Raw genomic sequence first — 23,559 nt, forward strand, 5'->3', positions numbered from 1 at the left:
CCAGAGGACCTGCAGCAGTCCTCTGTCCCTCCATGATGAACCCAGAGGACCTGCAGCAGTCCTCTGTCCCTCCATGATGAACCCAGAGGACCTGCAGCAGTCCTCCGTCCCCCCCTGATGAACCCAGAGGACCTGCAGCAGTCCTCCGTCCCCCCATGATGAACCCAGAGGACCTGCAGCAGTCCTCCGTCCCCCCATGATGAACCCAGAGGACCTGCAGCAGTCCTCTGTCCCCCATGATGAACCCAGAGGACCTGCAGCAGTCCTCTGTCCCCCCATGATGAACCCAGAGGACCTGCAGCAGTCCTCTGTCCCCCCATGATGAACCCAGAGGACCTGCAGCACTCCTCTGTCCCCCCATGATGAACCCAGAGGACCTGCAGCAGTCCTCTGTCCCCCCATGATGAACCCAGAGGACCTACAGCAGTCCTCTGTCCCCCCATGATGAACCCAGAGGACCTGCAGCAGGGCCACATCTCAACACAGACCAACAGCCGCTGTATATGCCCTTCTTGGCCTCCTGCCACGCTGCCATGAAAACCCCAGAGTTGGGTTGATTCTGAGCCAGCTCTAGCTCTCTCTCCCTCCCTCCCTCCCTCCCTCCCTCCCTCTCCGGTTGCGTAGCGCCAGCTGTGTGTGGCGTTGGGAGTCTCTGTTGCTCCGTCGAGGGGGTTAGTCACTCAGCGACGCTCCGTTGAACATCCACAAATACACACACAGCACCGCAGCACACTGCCGAGGAGAGGAGGAGAATGGGGGGGGGGGGGGGTTTCGTGCTTTTTTCCCCCTGACAAAACGAAGAGAGAATGACAAAGCCACACAGGTGGTGATGGAGTGTGTATGTGACTGAGAGAGAGAGGGGGGGGGGGGGGATCTTTGTAGTCCGACAGGGGAAATTTTGTTTAGCTTCACCCATCTGATGATTGGGGGGGGGGGGGGGGGGGTGACAGGGGCAGTTAGGAGTGCAGCATGGATAGAGAGAGAGAGAGAGAGAAGAAATAGTACTGCCGTCTTTGTCGGGTGGAAACTTCATTATGTCCAAAACTGTTCAAATTCAAATTCAAAATGATCAAAAGTAGCGTTTTAAGTTTGTGGATCTGCTTCCTTTGATGCTTTTGATCACGCTGTAGTATAATCAAGTATAGGCCCTACTTAGTAGGGCATTAATACAAAAAAAATAAAAAGTTAGAATATGGAGATAAGAGGTTTCTGTCCCACAGAAACGATATTAGCCCTAAAGCACATGCTGCGTTCCGTTTACACTAGCGGTGAACAAGCAACATAACGGCGGGGCTCCACTGGATGCGTGTGACGCCGCTGACGCGGGTCAAAAAACTAACCGATCTGTAAAGATCCTGGGCAATTTTTATTAGGGCTGCCATCCGAATTTGGGGTGTTGGATCCTAGAAGGGCTAAGCTACTTGATAAGCTTCTCTGTGTAGCTAGAAAATGCATTTTGTTTAATTGAAAAACCTCCATCAGTGACTCAGTGGTATAGAGAAATCTACAGAGTACTTCCAATGGAAAGGCTCAGTACCAAATTAAAAGAGAGAGAAAATAACTTTATGAATATATGGCAGCCGCTGATAGATTACTTGCCCAGGGATTTATCTACTGTGATTTATAAAGGAAGTGATTCATTGGATTGGAGAGCCCCAGCTGTGTGTTGTGTTAACTTGTGTATATATATATATATATATATATATATATATGTGTATATATATTTGTATTTATATATTTTTTTTCTCCCTAATGAATACTGACAGTATTGTGTACGGTATGTGCTGCTCGCCATTTTCTTTTTTGTTTGTTTGTTTTGTTTTGTTTCTGTGCTTTTTGTTTTTATTGTATTGTGCTTATAATTTATTGATTCATCTATGTGAAAACGTAAAAATTCAATAAAAAGTTATATACATAAAAAAAGAGGGAAAATTCCCTGACGGAGACGCAACGCTGACGTGTCCAGTGGAGCCCCGGCGTCAGCTACACCTCATTTTCAGCGGAAACGTGACGGGTGTCACACGCTACTAGTCAAAAGTTGAGCCGACTACAACTTTTTTCCAGCGCTCCAATGACGCAGTGAAGTGTCAATCAATCGTGTTATCGTTGTTTCACCGTTCACCACTCTGCCTCAGCTACTCTCTCACTCCCTGCGTAAACGGAAGAATATCTCATTCTTGCCAACCGTTAACTAGTTCTCATTTCCCAATTTATTTATCAATTTCACTTCAATGGCGACAACCTGCAGCAATGCAGCTGAACATTTTGCAGGTTTTTGTCTCAGCCTCTGTGAAAGCAGCCTCTTGAAACTGTGTGTGTGTTAGGCTGCACACACACACACACACACACACACACACATCAGGCTTTGGGGTTACCGTAACTGTAACCGTTACCTATAACCTTGACACATCAATCCTGTCCCCATTTAACATTCCTGACATTAGACATATTTGTGGGAACAATGAGCTAGGTCAAGAACACACGCACGCACGCACACGCACACACACACACACACACACACACACACACACACACGCAGCGCACACACACACACACACACACACACACACACACACACAGGGCCTAGGTTTCTTGTCACAACGTGCATCCTCTACACAAACACAGGTGTCCCTCTCAACGATCACTGGTGGCTCTGGGTTTAAAGACAGGATAGCCAGTGGAGTGCCACGGGAAGGAAAGGCACCGGTGGGTGAATCCCACTTCCGACAAAAAAACAAACGTCCCGGGCCTTTGATGTCTGTCGGTCGGTCGTATAACCGCCCCGCGCTGACACAGGAGATTAACAGGACGTCTCTGAGGGGCCGCGGGGGGCGGGGGATGGGGGAGGAGGGGTGGGGGGCTCTTCCTGTTGCTCCAGTGTGCAGAGAGAGAGTCCTCTCTGATGGGTTTCCGGCGTTACGAGGGTGACCGAGGGGACGCCAAGCGAGAGGGATAATTACAGGATGTAGGTTTTAGTATCGGACAGAGCTATTGTTCAGGATTAGGAAGACATTTTCATCAGGTCTCATCATTCATTTTGAATACTGTCATATTCAGTATTATCTCCATGTGTTTGTTGTAGAGGTGCTGCAGTTAATCAAACTAATAGATTAAATTGATTAAGAGAAATCATAAAATAAAAAAAAAAATCAACAAATAGATGTACAAACTCACAGCAACGGATCTAGTAGTTCAGAACAGATCATCGAGCTCATATTCTTTTTTTCCCCCACATTTTTTGAGCAGCAACGTTGTAGGCCAAAGTATCAAAGCCCCATTCTGGTTAATCAGACTGATCAATTTAATTGATTATAAAATAATCTGTTATGCTACTCGATTGAAAAATAACTCAATGTAAGATAATAAATAGTTGCAGACCTAGTTCGTTGTAGAGATAATGTTCAATTAGGCTACTAAACCCCGGCCAATATGTCTAATATGTCTCTTTACCTTAATGTCAATGGACAAAAAACTAGCTTGTAGATCGTCTACTTTCGTCGAAAACAGGAGAGGGCCTAGTACACAACCAAGCATTCAGGTAAGTGGTTAAGCAGGCTTATACAGTATCAGAGCATATTTATCATTCTACTACTCTTCATTAAATTAATAGTCATCGTGTACCAGGGAGGCTGGGGTCAGTCAGAGGAGGGGTCGGGGGTCGTTGGCGAGGTGCTAAACGAGGGTTGAGAGGTGATCGCACCGCCGCTTCTCCGCTCACTGGCCACGTTTAGGGCGAGTTAATTACCCATCACCCGGGAAACAGGTGGTTGCTGTGGAGACGTGCGCGGCGATATGATTAGCAGGCGTGATGGATGAGCTGTCCCGACCAGCCTGGTCTTTAAACAATGAGGCGCTCCTCGCCAGGCGGCTCAATGACAAAGGAAAAGTCAAACCAGCGGGACGTCGGAAGAACAGGAGTCGGGGAAGGTGAGCGGACGGAGGGCCTGCCAAGTCAGCAGACCTGTCCACACTGTCCACCCTGTGCGCGTGTGTGTGTGTGTGTGGCCAAGCCATGAAGAGCTAAGGCATTGGCTAAATTCAGTTCAGTGTCTGTAATAATTGGCAGTCGACACATGGAGGAGACAATGCTATGCATCAATGTACAAAAAGAAAGTACTGTATATCCAATTACAGACTGTGCAAAAATCAAACTAACCAAACATTACACTAATCACTGATTCCTTTCATTTCCTTTTGATTTCCTCTGATGTAATGCTATCCAATAAATGCGGCGGGAGACAATTCCAATAATGTAACTGCTCTATACTGTGTGTGCGTGTGGCGTGTGTGTATACTTGTGAGAGTCAAATGTCCCCACAAGTATAGCAGACTTTTATAAATAGGCATCCTGGTCCTCACAAGACAAACGGTTGTTTATGCTTCAAAACGATTTCTGGTGCGAAGACTTAAAATTAGGAAAAGATTCAGGTTGGGGTTAGGGTTAAGCATAAGGTTAAGCATAAGGTTAAGCATAAGATTTTAGAGGTTAGATAAGATTTAGGGACAGCTATTGCCGTCTGTGTATAACACGGGTAAGCAACTAAGTTTATTGTTAGAAATGGCAAAATAAAAGCAAAAGAAATTGCATTGATAAAAGAATTGTCATCCTAAAATGTTGATGTGTGTGCTGCCGTGCATGTGTGCGAGCATGCGTGACTGTCTATCTGTTTGGACCATGCGAATTAAGACAAAGGGGTTTCTTTCTTTTTTGACCCCTTAGCAGGAGCTGCTGACTTCACTGGCAGACCTTCGTCCTCAGAGGGAGGGTGTGGAATCTGGTTTATTACAGGTCGTGAAGGCTCCTGGCTAGCAGTGGTGTAAAGTACTGTACTTACCGGTAAGTACAATTTTGGGGTAGGTAATGGAAAGTAATGGAAGGTAATGGAAATCAGAAATACTCAAGTAAAGTACAAAACTTTACTTGAGTATTTCTGATTTCCAATTACCTTTTCTTCTACTCAACTACATGCAAATATTGAACTTTTGCTCTACTACATTTATGTGAAAACTTTAGTTACTTTTAGATTTTGATTATTATTTACATTTTGGAAATAGCCGATTACGCTACTATCTATTATTTGCTAAATATTTATATACATTTGAAAACTTGTGAAATGAGAAATTCTGCATAATGAGTACTTTTACCATTGGTACTTTAAGTACATTTTGACACCAATACTTCACCAATCTGGGGTAAAAATAGCTGATACAAGCTTGTGAATTCATACGCTAGGCGGCTACACATTTGATGTAGAGGTAATGAAGGAGCGGAACAAGGACCTGACCGGACCTAGTATAGAACCCTGGGGGACCCCAGCCTGGTTTAAGTTGTTCACCCACTCTCTGAGCAAAAACAAACACTGCAGAAATACGAGCATGCACATACTCATGTGCTGCAGGCACAACAAAACACACACTGTGCACGCCATGAAGGGGACAAAACATTAAACAATGACCTGGACTCAACCATTCAATTCATATTTACAAAGGGAATATCTTTGCACAAAGGCGACTGCTGATTTCAATAAGCCACGGCACTGTGATTTATAGATTGAATTCCCCACAGGCAGGCAGCCGCCTGCAGCCTGGGCTCTAATGAAACACATTGGTTTGGAGGTGGTGCTGTGTGGCTGAGTGAGGGTCCACAGAACCACCGCGTCATGTGGTGGGAAAGGAACATGTGGATCAGTGCACTGCATGCGGGCATTCCAGAACAATCTGGACAGAGCATTGAGCGTTTTTATCACCAACCACCACCACCAGAGAGACTGTGTGTGTGTGTGTGTGTGTGTGTGTGTGTGTGTGTGTGTGTGTGTGTGTGTGTGTGTGTGTGTGTGTGTGTGTGTGTGTGTGTGTGTGTGCGTGCATGCGTGCCTGCATGCGTGCACAGAATTCAACATCTTGTTTCCAAGAATGACAGACTGACTACATTCTGGATATAGATTCTTTAACCACTTAAAGGCCTATACTACTTGGTTTCGTGTGGCGCAGATACATGACACATGAGCTTAAGCACATTATTGAAAAGCTTTAAAACATTTAAGCACTTTATAACACAATTTCCCCGACTGTTTTACACCTGTAAACCTGTGATGTAAAGCGCATTAAAAGTAAATTAATCCACAAAACACGGTCATTTGTATTGTTGACCTATTTCTATCATATAGTGCAACTTTCGTTAATTTTTTATCCCTCTATCACACGGAACTATGCTTTTTGTGTCCATATCACTACGCCAAAAATAGTTCTGTGTGATAGAGGGGTCAAATTTGAACGAAAGTTCCACTAATATTTTAGAAATAGGTCAACAATACAAATGACGCTAGTTTTGTGGATTAATTTACATTTAATGCGTGGCCCCAGTGCCCCCCACAACATTTTCAATCAATCAAATTGTGAAACAGCTGTGTCCTGCTACCACTGTACCTAACTGGCACAAGGCATAAGGGAGACCACTGCAGATGGACTATCGTATGCTCCATACCATACCATACCATACCATACCCTAACCATACCATACCATACCATGCCATACCATACACATTAAATCATGGCGAATTATTTAACTACAAAGCAAACCATATCTTAATTTCTGCATTGGTCCCAATTTAGCAAGTGTGTTATAATCTCTCTCAATCAAATATCCTAAATCCTGATGCAATTGGGGGACTGCATACTGCACCGTATAACTAGAATCTATCAGAAATATGAAACAAGAAGTGATACGGGGAATGAGGACTGCTATAGGGGTTGATGTACACTGTACAGCCTCAAGAGGCGACTTTTCAGACTGCTGTGGAAGGTGGGGAGTGAGATAGTGGTCTCACAGTTTGGGAGAAAGGGGGGAGAAGGGTTTAGGGATGCTTAGAGCATTGGCCAGTGTATCATAGCGAGGGGGGGTATACCTGTGTTAGCTGATCTAAGTCTGTGGGAATTGGGAATGGGTGGATCATGTACTACCATTTACATTTAGCAGATGCTCTTAATCCAGAGTGATTTACAGCAAGCAAGAAAAACACGAGGTAATACATCAAATGCATAGAAATAGAAATCTAGGATCAGAGGTAACCCAAGAACCTATCGTTCATACTCCAGTTTTAGGTGATAAGGTGACTATGTGAGGAAGGCACTTGCATGGAGGGCCCTGAATGGCATGGCCAGTGTATGGAACTCAACCTCCCCCCGACAAATCAAACTCAGCTTCTTCTATGCGATGGTAGAATCTGTTCTCCTGTATGGCAGTGAATGCTGAAGCCAACTCTGCAGAAGGCTCTAGACGGGTGCTATGAATGTTACGTGTAGCGCTCAATATCAGCAAGAGTACACATGCTTCCAACGAGAATCTGCATGCTGGAATATTCAGGGTGAGCGACAGAATAGCAGCCAGGAGAATGAGACTTGCAGGACACGCTGCCAAAGACACCAGGAGCTGCTAGCCAGCAAGCTGGCGCTGTGGGAACCAACACATCAAGAGGACGTCCCATACTAACATATGTGGATGTACTCAAGAAAGATGCAGGAGCGCAAAGCACCAACGAGCTGGCCGGATGTACTGTATGGAGAACCGGGATGACTAGAAGAGACGATGGAAGGCTCATCTGAGGACGACATAGACTAGAGAGAGAGAGAGAGAGTGACCACCGATAACTACAACATGACGTCACGCCGTGGTGATAGGCGACTCACCGCTCACCCAAACACATCTCTCTGTTCTTACTAACCACCGTTTTGGTGGTTATCATCACCTACAACTGTAGGTGATGATAAGTCTTTAATAGTATAGTATGAATATGAGTATGAATGCCTAAGTACAAGGACAACCATGCACATGCAAAAAAATAAACCTAGAGGAGAGGAGATGAAGGCTGGAGGAAAGGAGGTAGAAGAAAGAGGACTGGTCTGGAAGGGGGCAGCATTACGTTTCCCACTTCATGTCATTGTCACCTGGTCTTAAGCACGACATGGGCGGCCTGCTAGCCAACGAGTTCATAGCTCCCTGCATTGTAAACAGCTTGATGTTCTTTTCCATTCCCACCGCGACAAATGGCTTCCTGAAACTCCTCTGTCTACAGGATATGGATTTGAGGAAAGGTTATCTGTGGTAATGAAGCAGCTTTAATATTGAACCAGGAAGCCAGCTAGACTTAAATTGGCTTCGCTTGCACTACAAGAATAACAATAGAATACTTTTTATAGTTTTTTACAGTCTGTCTGTCTGTCCAAAGCTCTTGTGCACACTGCCAGTAGGTTTCACATACAGTAATGCTTTACAATTTCTGAAATGTTTAACTTTAATTGTATAATGGAAGTCAATGGGGTTGTGGTGGGGCTGAAACCTTGCCCAAATTAAAGTAATAAAAAACACATACAGCTAGGTAGGACATAGCTGAAGGATTTCAGAATGCGAACAGTGATTCTCAAACATTGACACATATTTGGCCTGAGACACACCCCAACCCCCCCTAGGTAGGTGGTCCCCTACATTTGTATATGTAGCAGACCTATACAAATAGCTGATAAATGAAACAGGGCAAACGGAGTTCAAACTGTTCCTCATTTTGCTGGGGACGCCCTGGAATGGCTCTCAGACCCTGCTTTGAGAACCAGTGATCTTCCGGAACTTGTCCAATTATTAGTTTTTTTTAAAACAAACTCCAGCAGGTGGCAGTCTCTCCCATGCTGGCCTGTCCGTGCATGTATCAGTCTCTAAGTAGGGGTCACTCATTCACTCAGTGAGTAATGCAGTGACTTCACCCTAGGAGGGTTCATCAGAGGTTCATGCTGGCCAGCAGGGTAGTGTGAAACCCAGTCTGACTGGCACACTCTGCACTGCTATGCCCCAACGCCCCCAGGGGGAACCACATGTTTGCTTCTTGCTGCTGAAAAACACTGCCTCTCCCTCTCTCTCTCCCTCTCTCTCTCTCCTCCCCTTCCTCCCTCTCTACTTCTCTTTCCCTCACTCTCTCCTTCTCCCTCCCCCCCCCCTCTCGTGCACAGGCCTTTGTTTGACCTTATAGCGTCGTCCCTATTCCGGAGATGAACATTCTGCGAAAGTAGCCGGTTTACAAAACTCACACGCTTGTAGATGGAATCTTTTCGGGCTGAGAGAATGTTGGTGCAGAGCTGGTGTAGAAAGGCTCTGGCCCTTTGGGTACACCAGTGTTAAGCCATTTTGAGATAAAGATCATTAATGATCCATGACGAATTGACGACTTCAGCATGCATACTATTACTGTTAGTTCTTTTTTTCTTTCTTTCTTTCTCTTTCTTTCTTTCAGCGAGCAGGGCAGCCTTCTCATTTCACAGGCATTATGCTTGTTGGTATGCGTCAGACGTCAGAAGGGGGAATGGCACACTGTATTAAAAGACTTGAGGAAAAGTTTGATAGCGTTTCAAGGACGCTCAATTATTTTTTCTATTTTTTTGCACTACTTATTTTGCCAAAGGATTATGGTTGAAATTGCGGGCGACTTATATTTCTCAGTGTCTCTGCTGGATGCCTGCCAGACACAAATTGATTAGACTCTCCTAAATCTTATCATTTGTAACCTGGGTGTCGTGGCTGCACTCATGCACTCTTCCATGCAGATACAGTAAATCTTCATTTAACTTGGGTTACGTAACTTTGACTTCCAACTCTGTGGCAGCTGTGTGTGTGTACATGCTCGAAGTACCAAAAGTACATGTACTCATTGGAATGTCCCATTTCCCAAGTATTTTGATAGCAGATTTACAAGCTCACAACGGGTCGCATCACACGCGCTATGCCATTATATGCAAACAACACACAATCAAGGACACACACACACACACACACACACACACACACACGCACAGAGACCGAGAGAGAGACAGAGAGATGGTCAGACAAACAGACAGACACGGACAGAGAGAGAGAGTGAGAGTAGGAGTCCGAGTCTGTTGTGTGACAGAGCATCAATCTTACACCCAGATGATTAACTTGCTTTCTAATTCTGGTTAATGTGTGCCTGAAATTAATGGAGCTCACTTTGTAGAGTCTTTATTCTTCCATCTGGACACGGCGGCGGCAACAAAGTGCCTTCGACTGGACCAATGGGGACCGTACACTGATTAGACATCTGGAAGGCTGCATGGGACCCGTTCTCCTTTAACTACACTTGAAGCTTTATTTGCGTCTGACATTAAAACACCCTGCAATTACACACAACATCAACAGTCTTCCTTCCAATCACAATCACACAGGATCAAAGACGTGGCAGCCAATAATTAAAAGATTGCATGTTCAAATAACATAACACAAGTGACGGAAAAATCAATTAGTTGGTTAAATCATCAAATGTGTAAAAATGTCTGGAACTAGAGTGCATAAATAAGTGACACGTGTGGGTGTGTGTGCAAAGTACAGGAAAAATAATGAAGGCATGCTGAATAGTAGAGCTTCCCACAGGTACTGCAGGGGGGGTTGATGAGGTTGAGAACTGAACATTCAAATGTTGTTCCACAATGACTACTGGCTATCGGTTAAAGGGTTATAGAGTTTACGAGATGTGTTAATCTTTCATTGAATCCATTCGGCATGAACATTTTAAAGAAGAAAAACAATGAATAATCAACTAAGCAAGTCTTGCTCGACTGAGACCAAAGCGATCGATCAATCGATATATGGGATGGGACGGGAACATCACACTGAAAGAATGGACTCACCAGTACAGGAGAGCCAGGAAGATGACCAGCAGACCGATGGAGACCGACGTTCCACTGGGCTCCACCGTGAACATCTTCAGAAGGTCAATAATGGCCTCCATCAGTCAACACCTCCAAACACCACCACTATTATACACAAAAGCCAAGACAATGAGGACTGTGTTAATGTGACTGCCGTGAACGGTGCAACAGTAAATCAAAATTTAAAAAGTTTTATTTTTTCTTCCTCTTTTTTTACCCATTTTAAAATGAGACGATCTACAAGCTCGACATAAGACATGGATGGTCATGTTGTGTGTTTGTAGATCAGCTATTTTTGGCACAACACCGTTAATAATAACGGTGCTTCCACTAGTGAGAGTGGCTAATCAATTTGGCTGACTAGAAAAGATCTATTAGTTTATTTATTGATATAAAAAATACATAAGAGTGGTTATTAATGAAAAACATTATCATAAAAAGTACTAATCACTATGAAAAAATAATATAGTACTAATAATCGTTAAGAAATGAATCGACAGTTGCAGCCCCGTTTATGACACAATGACAAATGTAACCTTAATGGTCTCTCACAGGTCCATTTGGTTAGATTTGTATTTTGTACAATCTCTGAGATACATAGTTAACACCAAGGGGTTTACTATGTAGCACTAAAACAGTGTACTGTAAAAAGGCAAAGAGAAACAAGTCTTTAACTTTAAACGAGCCACACGCAACAAAGTACCCAAAATAAACGACACCTCTCCACGGACTATGCACCGAGGCACATTGTGCAGTTTGGTGGGTTTCCACGGCAACCGTGTCAATTATTTGTTTCGGCAGTAGCTAGAGGGCTTTGTCTGAAGCCTTCTAGAGTGCTGCTGGGTGCTGTGTGCGCGCCCATCCCCTGCACTGATACCCCCGGAGGTCCTCACTAACAGCCAGCGCTACAAAGTAACCAAGTACATTTAGTCAGGCAGTGGTTGTCAAGCATTTTTGTGTCAAGGAAGGACCCCCAAATTGAACGATATGAGACCCCCCCAAAAAAACACTAGATTCTTGTGTTCGGAGTAGCAGAGTAGTGGACTAGAATTATAAAGTATTAAAAGTGAAGTAAAAGATCCTCAAAATCATTACTAAAGTTTGTCTTGAGTAAATGCACTGCTACTTCCCGCCACTCTGATCAGCTTGCAAGGTACACTACACAGTGATGCAGAACGTTGTGACACAAATTGTGTCACACAATCAGAACCTTTTTGAGAAACACATGGAATGAACACTGGAGGGGGGAGGCCAAATAGAGAGGCTATTGAGTTTCCACGGGGTATGATGAACAGTTTAATTGTTGAAAGCAGAACTGCTCTCATTTATGCATTACCAAACATGTATTTCTATAATCATTTACAGCTTTGTGTGTGTTGTAATGGAGCGCTTTGTTCATTGTTTCAAAGTGACACTGTGGCACAACAGAGATGCAGTTGAATGAATGAATGAAAGAATGGTTGTCAGATTCATGTAAATTCTGTTTACTTCACTGACTCACTTCTTTGGTTAAGTGGTTCTCAACCACCAGTGGTGGACAAATAACTCAACCACCAAAGTATAATAGATAGCTGAACTTGTTTAGGTGTCACACGACCAAAATAGATGATCTACATTCTACAAGCTCACATTATGAGGATCGAAAAGCTCACAACCGCCACACAATGAATGTATATTGGCGCTTAACAGAAAACGTGTGTATTTCATGTTTTTCCCCTCACCCAGCGCCTATTTAATTCACCCTTTGTCAGCCTTCTGATTGGTCCCTGACTGACTAACCAGCAGGCTCTTTCTGCCTTGTTCAGCCCTGGTTCCGCTTGTTTATGTTGAATTTATTAAAACGTCGTTTTTTTGGAAAAGACTAATGTTCCAGTCCCAGTCCCCATGCTGTACCTGTGATGTTCTTTTTTACTGACACCAAGTTTAAAATAAGAATTGAGTGCACAGAATATCAATACGAAGCAACTGAAAAACATGTTATTTCAATGGTATAGTGGATGGAGAGAGAGGATTTTTGTCCAACCACGAAACGGCAACCAATGGTTGCGAAGAAGGGCACACACAACCATGGGCGGGACTTTACAAAGGGTGAATTAGCTCAAAGATCTTCTTAAATTTGATTCCTTGATAGACCTACTGTATGTCCTATGAGATATTATTATTTAACACATTTTGATACATTCAACAAAGGTACTCTATGCTATATTACATTCAAACTCTTTCCCATAGACAACAGCGTGGTATGTCATTAGTTCTAACAGGCAGGAAACAAAACACAATCCTACAAAGCAACAAAAACCACAGCGGGGAAAATAACACATCATTTGCTTAGTTTGCCTGTGATCCTCATGAGGAGGCAGCAAGGAGTGCTTTTGTTAGATTTCTCCCTGATTAAATAAAATGTTCCATCCGAAGGGCTTGTAACACAAAGAAGTGGTTTAATGAAACACCCCAGCGTCTCAGCGGGTGTTAGCCACTGGGTTAATTACCAATGTTACAAACTGTCATCTATTCTCTACACAAAACTACATTCATCTGAATGATTATGTTTTGTCCTCCAAAAGCTGAGACGTGTTTGTGACCCACTCGTTTAATAAACACTTAAACATTCTTTAATTGCTGGTATTAATTGACTGATATCGATTTGATATCTGGTCCTTGATATTTAGAACCAATCACAGACAATAACAGTAACGAACATACCGCAGACACCTGTTCAAATTGGACAATGGACATTATAATTAGGCAAAATGAACACAATTATTTCTAATCAAATACTATAGCTTGATATTGATATTGTGAGTTAGATACGTAGATATATCATAAATAGCTAAATAGGCTATACATAAAGCCTATTTAGCTATTTATAACAGATTAGGGAAACAAAAATATATAAAATAAGAATTGATTCAAACCAGTAACAGACAACACTTATGCCATATCAGGATATTGCTGTATCCATTAAAATCCCAGACAATATCTAGTCTTATATCACAACATCAATATAATAATGATATAGGGTAATGTCCAGTGCCCAACCAGTCTTATAACAAGTAATACTATTATAACCAGTTATATTGAATATTATTGAAATACTTTCCCCCCGGATTTGGCACAAGCATGTTCATATATATATGATATATATTATGCTACCAAAATGTGGAATGCTCTAGTCTATACCACCAGCCAACACAAAGTGTGACTTCCTTCCTACCTTTCTTCAAAACCACCAGAAAAGAGCACTTATCTGCAATTTGCAACTGGACTGGTCTTCTAAAGTTTGCCAAAATAAATTATCCACTCTTTTATAGTAGCCTATTGTATGTATATTATGTCTTTATGAATTGATTTGAATTGTTGTATAACTGTGAAGAGAAGAGTACTGCCAAGGCAGACACCCGCAACACAGGTTAGAGAAAGTCCTTACAGTAGGTGCAAGGCTCAATGATTGTATAACTGTACCTCTGTACTTTTTGCAAACTGCTAAAGTATTCAACCAATCAAAAACCATACTACAACAAGGTAAGTACAATCAACAAGGTCCCAGATTGACCAGTAATGATATTTTAGTTTTCCATAGAAATCATATATGATGTGTATCACTGAAGCAAGGCAATGAGAGGCTAATTACAAAATGTGCTGTTTAGTCATAACTCTGGTTCATCAGGGGCTAACTATGACACACAGCACAGAGCAGTTTGGAGGCTGAATCAGCACAGGGGCTATTTTCAGTGCTACACAGGAGGTCAGGGGGCAATGACAACGGACAGCTTCTTCTACTGACACAAATAGAGAGGAACTGAACAAATGTGATTACACATTTATGACCACAGAGACAGAAGAAGGGACTTGGTTCGGAGCCCAGTAGGGACTCCAGTGAAGTCAACTAAGTATAGGTTCTAAAGGTTAGGCCCATATATAGTTCGTTACGACAGCTAATGGAAATCGCATATACAATATTGTAGATCTGCTATTTTCGTAATAGTGGTCAGACTAATATGAACTTAGAAATAGGCTAATACGTATTGTGTAATAGATATGTCAAACTCAAGGCCGGGGGCCCAAATCAGGCCAGCTAATTAATTATCTTTGACCCGCGGGATGATATTTAATTAGTATTAGAACTAGCCCTCTGGTATATTGCACGGACCACCATAATACCACAAGTCCCACAATGCACTGCGAGTGCATTGGTGCGTATCGAGGGCCCGCAAGCGCAAGTCTGCGTCTTCTCTTCACTATTGATCAGCAGTGAAAGTAGATCGCCTGTGGTCAACTTTCAGCTACCCCTCTCCCCAAAACTGGCTAAAAGAAAGGTGGGAGGCAGAGGGCAAACCTCTGTGTGGAGACAGTGTAGCTGTAATGAAAGAATATTACCTAGAAGATGATAAGAAATTAATGCAACTGATTTGATTTACTTTCTCATTTTACTATGAAAACAGTGCTTTGTGAGGATCATAGAACAGGAAACTGAGCTTAATAATAATGCATTTTCAGTTTTTAACGCATTTACTTGTTTGCTGTATGCCTGGGACATCCTCATGACCGGTGCCCGTGTGTGTTGAAACCCAGTCCGACCCTCGACTTGTACCACTACCAATTGTTTTATTTTGGCCCACTGTGTATTTGTGTGTGACATCCCTGGTGTAATACGTATCACAGTGGTTGTCAACATGTGAGAACCACAGGAGTCAGGAGTCAGGACCCCCAAAATAGCTGATCTACAATCTCTGTGAGTTATTTGTCTGTGGAACCGACTCAAACTACATTGAATCTTGAATGCCTCAACTCCTACATTCCAAATTCCAATAAGTGCTGTCAGGGTGGGGGTGTCCAAATTTAAATATGATCATTTTGGGGGGTCACAGCCTGAAAAGATTGAGATTGAGAACCACTGCGCTAGCACTAGCAAATTATGTCCATACTGAAACTTGAAAGCCATATTTTAATTGTACTTGTACATTATTTATGACGATTAGACATAGTTTTGCTATACTATAAGCATGTCATCATGAGGGCTTTTAACAGCATAATTTCCACTAACATGTTCCATGCCTGGAGCAACTCATTCTGCAAACTAATAACCTAATAACATTTCCAATCAATCAATTAAACAGACTAGACTAAATCAATGCCACTCCTAACCAGAGCATCACATCCAAAGGAATAATACATTTTACTGTTCAGTGCACACACAGCATAGATCTTTAGAGGTCACTGGTGTGGTATAGGGAATCAAAATTCAAAGACATGTTTTCAATAAACCTTGTGTGTCTACACAGCAGTTGTTCGAGTTTCAATGTCCTACACATGCCTAGCCCCTCTCGGGAGTCGGGACCCCTCGGTTGAGCTCTCTTCATCATTCACCCGTAGGATCCCTTAGCATTTATTCCACTGTCCATGGTACACAGCTGTACATACGCTCTGTTCAGGCCGTGCTGCACTCCACTTAAGTGGTCGTGAGATGTTTCAAAGATGCATAACACTTCTATAGGAGACAACGGAAACATGGAAGAATTTTCATTTGGCGCAGATGCCGTTAATTCTTTTTTGGACTTCCCAATTCCCATTGTACCGCCTCCCGCACAGACAATGGCTATCTGCGCGTCCTATACTTCCCTGCCTCTGATCTGCTCTGTCGCAGTCAGATAAGTCAATAAGTCAATAAGGAAGGAAGAGAGAATTTCAGAACAGCCAAAACGGGAAAAAAGGCATCTGCGCCAAATGAAAATTCTTCCACGTTTCCGTTGTCTCCTATAGCAGTGTTATGCATCTTTGAAACATCTCATGACCACTTAAGCGGAGCAGCAGCACGGCCTGAACGGAGCGTATGTACAGCTGTGTACCATAGAATAGACCGTGGAATAAATGCGAAGGGACCCTATGGGTGAGGGGCTAACACATGCCATACTGGGGACCTACACAGGTTTATACATTAGTTTTATGCCAACAAGACAAATTTAAACAACATGTGTTTCAATTCTGAATCAAATTCTGCTGGAAATATATTGTATTTTTATGTGGTGTCATAATTAATCTTAATGTTGGCAAACTTGACATGGCATATTAAAAAATTAAAACATGGCACACGTTAATTTAAAAAAGGTTGCAGACCCCTATAGTCTAGTCTTTTCTCTTCTATATTGTCATCAGCTGCTGTGCTGTCATACTGCGAGCAAAACAACAATTACGATACCACCAGTATGTTCTTTTGAAAGTCTGTATGATACAATTATAACCACAATATCTGTTACATTGTTTGTTTGTTTTTTGTAAACATGCCGTTGAACCAAGCGCTGCCCTGGCTGCTATACTAATGTAAGTCACATCCAACTTTCCAAAAACACGACACGACAATTAATATGCTTTCTTTACACCTGTAAACCTGTGAGGTGAATGACAAGCTGACGCTACGGCTATGATGACCTACAATACACAAGGTTGTTGTACAGTGAAAACAGATCGAGCTACATGTACATGCTATGCAATACATGGCAGGTTAATATAACAGAATGCTGCATGCGTTCAACTCTTACCTTTAGAATTTATTTATTTGTTGTTATCGCTGCTGAAAGGCAGTCTCATGTCGATCCGCTCGTGTCCCGTGCACTCTCTTGTTTACACGGAAGTGCGCCGGCAATAATGTAGTTCTTCCGATAAACAAAGGACTACAACTTTGCGTCCGTCAGGCTGATAGGCTGACCGGTCAATGACGTTTTAATGTTTTATTTATTTATTTTAGAGTACTACTAGTACGCAGCAGCACACCCTAGTCAAAAAGTCCTATAGGATCTTCGAAATGTCCAATAGGATCCTACAGGATTTTGAAATCCTATAGGAATCCTATTGGATTTTTACACATATCCAACACAATCCTATAGGATTGTATCAGCACTTTATAAAATCCAATTGGATTTTCCAAAGTGCCAATAGGATCTTATTGGGTTATATCCAATTTTGGAAAGTCCAACAGGATTTTTCAAAGTTTCAATAGGATTCCATTGTAGTATGGGGATTTTGGGTGACGTACAATTCTATAGTTAACCTTCGATAATCATATAATAATAATAATATAATTGCGACCTTCAATTATATTAGGCCTATATTATGTATGTGTGTGTGTGTGTGTGTGTGTGTGTGTGTGTATATATATATATATATATATATATATATATATATATATATATATATATATATATATATATATATATATATATAATATTGGTTATTGTTACAATGGGAGTGATAAATACACAGGCGCTGGTGTTATTTATGGGAGACGGGGGTGATACTGTCGTGATTCAAGCAAGACGTAAACTGCCTCTTTGTTTGTTATTGGTTGACTACGTCACGGTTTCATGTTAAGATCTACAAGCTAACAACTCGACGCGTCGCAACGCGGAGTGAGCTTGTAGATCTGTTCGTTTTTGAGCGCGAGTTTTGAACTTTCCAGAAGGGGAAATAATAAAACTGCGTCACGTCTTGGACTGATGGTCATGGACTCCCACATTCAGCAGTTTATTCAGCGTTTTTTTTTAGGTGAGTGTTTATTAAATGGCAAAGAACTCCGTTTTTTATGTCACTGGGGAAACTTTATTTAGGTAATTTGCTATTTGTTTTGTTTGCATACTTAAGTTTGTCCCATAACACATGGAACCGCGGTGGAGGGGCTATTTTGTACCGTGTTTTGGTGTGGTTGCTTTGAAGACGGTGGAAATGGCTGTTTTGGATATTGAGTATTTTTAATATAAGCCTTCCATTTGGTAAAAACACAGGCTTTAACTATCTTCGGGTGCAGTTGCCCAACAATATCAGGGCAGGCCCTTTATTAATTTGCAACTGTCATGTCACCCCTGGCGTCGCGACACATGACCTTAATTGTAGTTCGGCTATTTTCAATATAGGGCATAATTATAAGTTCAAATATTGAAAATACCCTATTGACAAGCTTACAACGGTCGCATAGTGACTTGTTTAGGGCGGTTGGTGTAGATAATCTATTTTGATATATTATTAGTCCACTTGCCAGAATGTGAACCCAGGCATATCGAGTACACCAAACGTTGTAGGCTGTTAGAAATGTTGAGTATATGGGTCCCCAGCATGTAGAAACTGACAGATGCTAACTTGCATATGTTGAGCAATTTTCATAATTGGCATAATATGTGACCATATACCATTAACAACCTATAAGGGAAACACAATCTAAATTTTATCATGCTTTAAGGGTTTTCATGATGCTGAATCCATTCCAAGCATTAGGTTTGCACACAATACACACCTTGGGCTAAGAACGGCCATAGCCATCAGCACATTTGGGCAAGTGCTACATAAAGCATGATGACATTTCTTTTTGCCTTCTATATATTATGCCAATTATGAAAATTGCTCAACATATGCAAGTTAGCATCCGGCAGTTTCTCCATGCTGGGGACCCATACTCAACATTTCTAACATAAAACCTTGGTGTACTCAACAAACATGTCCGGGTTCACAATGGGGCTCTATGGGCTGGCAAGTAGACTATAGTAGGGCATAATGGTTCTCAAAGTGGGGCCTGGGCCGGGGTACAGGAGGTAAAATAGAAAAGAATCTGTTAGACCACTATGTTATACTTTGGCTATTCCAAAATGGCCAATCTTCAAGCTCACAACATTGCATTGCAAGCCAATTGCATTGCAATAGGCTGTGAGTTTGTAGATTGGCTATAGCTATTTTCCTTGAAACTTTGTGAAATGTCCTGATTCATTTTGAATTAATACCAAAATCTCCTATGGGAATCACTGGTGCAAAATTGGGCTTGAGACCAGATATTATGTTGAATAGCCAACATGAGTAATATAATGTTAAGTTAGTTGCTCTACTTATCTACCAGTATGTATTTATTTTATTTTATGTTATGTATAACTTGTTGTATTGGTATGAAAGTGATGTATTGGTATGAAAATGTGTTTACATAAAGATTACCAGAATAGTAATTAATTTAGCTATACTGATGATTTCATTGTAGTTCACCATTTATGCTGGTCATCTCTCTGAGTTATCTTTTCTTCCTCTCATTATTCCTCTGCAGAGAGCCCGCTACAAGAACATCATGTGATCACGCCAGCCAACCAAGTTGAGATGTCCACCAGTGCTGAGGATGGCCATAGACAGTCGAGATCCTGATCTGAAGAATGCAAGTAAAACAAAACTACGAAGTCTTTTGATCCAGACTCTTTTTAACCACCTCAGTAAGACAACAATGTATACGTTTCTACTACGTATGCCATTCTAACTTGAGTAATTGTCACGGCACTGCACTGTATCGCTATGTAAAGATTCATCATAGAAGTATCCATGTCAGATGGACCATTCCACCTCACACGGGATGTTGTAAATAGTGAGGAGAGATTATTTTCATTTGAGAGAGAGAAAAGGTTACATCATCATAACTGACCAGTGGTCCATTCATGTACTCTACTGTATACTGTACTTAACAACATAAAACAAGGTATATTTCAAGAGCAAGGGGTCGCAGTAAACATCCACCCTAAATCTTCTTCTTCCACACTGGGAGAAAAACAGCATCTGAAAGTTTGATGGGATGCATTTTTACATGCATTTTTACAGGAGAAGATGACCGAAGCATTAAAGAACATTTGAGAGTCATGAAATAGGACCATCCAGACCTAGAGCTCCCCAAGAAAGGTTGACACGAATCAAAATTTGTCCAACCACAGCACAGAAGAGACGATCTCTGAGTTCCCATGTCTCAGACTATCCAAAATAGTAAGTACAATAATGTGTCAATTGTCTCCTCATTTAATTGCATGAGTTATGACTATATTTTATACACGTTTCCTCTACTTTGCCTTCTAAAGCTCGCTTGGGATCTGAGAGATATCGCCAACATTGATGTGGACCAACAAATCCTCAATAAGCTCGCTGCGATGGCAGAAAAAGGTAATTGCCAGAATCTAATTTGGTTAGATTTTCAAGTAACAAAAACTGACTGATGGCAGTAGCACCCTGAATCACTCACTCACTCACTACTTGACTGACATTTGTTCTCGTGATTTTAAAGGATTATGAAAATAACATTATTATAATAAATCTTTGTATTTTCTTTTTTTAAGGCATCCAATCGGAAGCAGCAATTCTGCTCTTGCCTGCACTATTCAAGGAGAAACCAGAGTTGCTGTTTGAAGTTGAGGTGAGCCATGAACCGTTCACTAGTGTGAGAAGCACTATGTAATTGAAGCACATTTTATTATTGCATTAGTTTTTATATTATCATATGGTTGTTTCTGTTTTTGACACAGTGGCTCTGCAGGAGACTAGCCAGAGGGTGTGTGTTTGTCTGATGGTTAATGGTATTCCCTCTCCCCAGGGCCAAGCTCAGACCAGCACTGATATGTCGACACCAAAGATGATGCTGAAAGGCTGCAGGGAGGGTCACCACACCATGCGGTCGATGGATGACCAGGTAATCACAGAGGAGAGTGTGTTTTTTGTGTCCGTATCACTACGCCCAAAAAAATAGTTCCATGTGATAGAGGGGTCAAAGTCAAACTAATATTTTAGAAAGGTCAACAATATAAATTATGTTAGTTTTATGGATTAATTTACTTTTACTGCGTGGTTCCAGTGCCCCCCCACAAAATGACCGGAACTACTTAATATTGACAAAAACCTGAGCAGAACTCCCACCACGGGACTCAATCGGGCAATCAATGAATACAGTTGCAACCACTATATTAATGGAAATACTTTCTTGGATAATTTCTTATAGGATAATAATCCCATAGAAAAAATCCTATTGGATTTGTTCCAAAATCTTATAGGATTTTTTAATTGGATTTCCAATAGGATTTTTTCTATCTGAACTTTTTGACTAGGGCAGCAGCAGCAGGTTCTCACAGTTCTTCTATAGCGTGAGAAGTTGTGAACTTTTGTGAAGCCATTGAATGTATTAAAAGTAAACTAAGTCGCATATGAATTTAGTACATAGGCTAATGTAGCTCTGGTCCATAGCTCTAATGTGTTTCATTTGAATGAAACACATTAGAGCTAAGGCTAATGGAAAAAGAATGGCATGTCCTACAAAACAGGAACCGTAATTTACAGGAGAATTAACATTGATTGATTGATTGATTGATTGATTAACAGATTGGAGAATTACAGTACATTTCCAAGCACAACTCAAGTTAACTGCACGACACCATATAGCATTACACTTGTTTACAATAGGGTCCACCATGTTCAATTGTTGGTTCAATTTATCATAACATTTAGAGATGGACAAATATACACTTCCATATAGTCAAAAACAGGAAATCATCAAAGAGGTAAAAAAAAATATATATATATACAGTGAGGGGAAAAAGGGGTGGGTGGGGATTCAGATTTTACGGGGCCAGTTTCGAATTGCAGTCGTCCGTAGGTTCCCTTTGAGAGCGCTTTTGAAGGAGTCAAGGGATTCACATGTCTTAATGACTGTTGGTAGGGCGTTCCACATTTTGGTGACATAGGAGCGAAAATAATTTAGTCCCTTGTTTGTGCCGAATCTGGGTTGCATATGGTTTGTTGAACTCCCTCTGGTGTTGTGGGTGTGGACTTCGTTGACATTAAGAAAGTATTTAGACAGGTACATGGGTATCTTGGTATAGTGTATAGAATCTTGTGGACCAGACCCATTGCAAGATGCTGTACTCTGTCGTCAACCCTGAGCCATTCCAGCCTATCAAAGTGGGCAGGGGTGAGGTGAGTTTGGGGAGTGAGGCCAAGTAGCCTGACCAGTTTGTTTTGGGAAGTCTGGAGCCTTGTTTTAAGGGCCTTTGAGGTGCTGTGGACTGGTACCAAGAGGTGCATGCTCCTGTAAGGGTCTTCAGGGTGTTTTTGTTGACCAGTGAGGAGATCCTGTAGGAATCTTGTTCTTTGGTTGACTTTTTTGATTACATTGGTGGCCATTTTATCACCGGAAAGATTTGCCTCCAGGATGGAACCTATAGCCTAGGTAGGTAATTTCATCTTTTCGTTTGATAATATTGTCACCCACCATATTTTCACCCAACAAAGAAGCCATCTGCCTTGCTGAGATTATTATTTGATCCAAAGAGAATGGATTCAGTTTTTCCCAGGTGTAAAGATATTTTGTTATCAGCGAGCCAGGTGCAGATTCTACCGAGTTCAGAGCTGAGGCCCTTTTCAACCTTCAGTTTGTTCCTGTCCGAGACCAGCAGTGCTGAGACAGGAACAAGTTGCAGTCACAAGCTGATGTCATGTCGTTTACATATATTACAGTAAAGGCCCTGGCTATAGTATGCTTCCTTGTGGAACGCCACAGGTCACCATCTGTTTGCTAAATGACAAGGTGCTACAATACTTCCTTTTAATTTCAGGATGTAGCCTATAGCCTATAGGCTACAGTTTCCTTTTTCTTAACTTTTTTTAAGGCCTGAAAAGTTTTTAAAGGTCTTAAAAGTCCCCCCTGGGGGTCCCGACCCACAGGTTGAGAACCGTTGAGAACATTACACATGTACTCGGGTTAGGGTATATGTAGCAACTCATAACTGCTGCTTAATAGGCTACAACATTTTCAAATAGGCTTGGCTACATACACATTTCTAGAAGGAAAAAAGGTGTGGAAAAAAACCCTTGACAGATCTTGACAAACCTTCTAGGGGTCTCTGGGGGTCCGCAGCCAAATACATGTCAGTTTGGAGGGGGGGGGGGGGGTTCTTGACATGCAATTTTTTGCAAATGTAAAATGTTTTGAGAAGCAGTGCAAATGCAAAGCCCCTGCATGGTCTGGGTCTAAATTGCTGTGGGTGCACTTTAAGGTCGTTTGCTAAATGACAGATTACTCAC

The 23,559-nt window shown here is 41.9% G+C and overlaps 1 protein-coding gene across 2 annotated transcripts in view; it reads right to left on the reverse strand.

Moving 5' to 3' along the window:
* tbxas1 (thromboxane A synthase 1 (platelet)) overlaps positions 1–17,331 on the reverse strand; it is a 96,224-nt gene extending 78,893 nt beyond the window's left edge. The window contains exons 1-2 of one of the 2 annotated variants that reach the window (XM_080760707.1): positions 17,244–17,331; positions 10,687–10,812 (exon numbers count right to left, since the gene is read on the reverse strand). In XM_080760707.1, the coding sequence (XP_080616833.1) occupies positions 10,687–10,787 (101 nt within the window). In that variant the 5' untranslated portion in view covers positions 10,788–10,812; positions 17,244–17,331. The remainder of the gene's footprint in view (positions 1–10,686; positions 10,813–17,243) is intronic. The other variant, XM_080760708.1, reaches the window with a different exon arrangement.
* Between the last annotated feature and the right edge of the window lie 6,228 nt (positions 17,332–23,559).

This window comes from Protomyctophum bolini (assembly GCF_963924005.1).
Source record: "Protomyctophum bolini genome assembly, chromosome: 4".
Lineage (NCBI taxonomy): Eukaryota > Metazoa > Chordata > Actinopteri > Myctophiformes > Myctophidae > Protomyctophum > Protomyctophum bolini.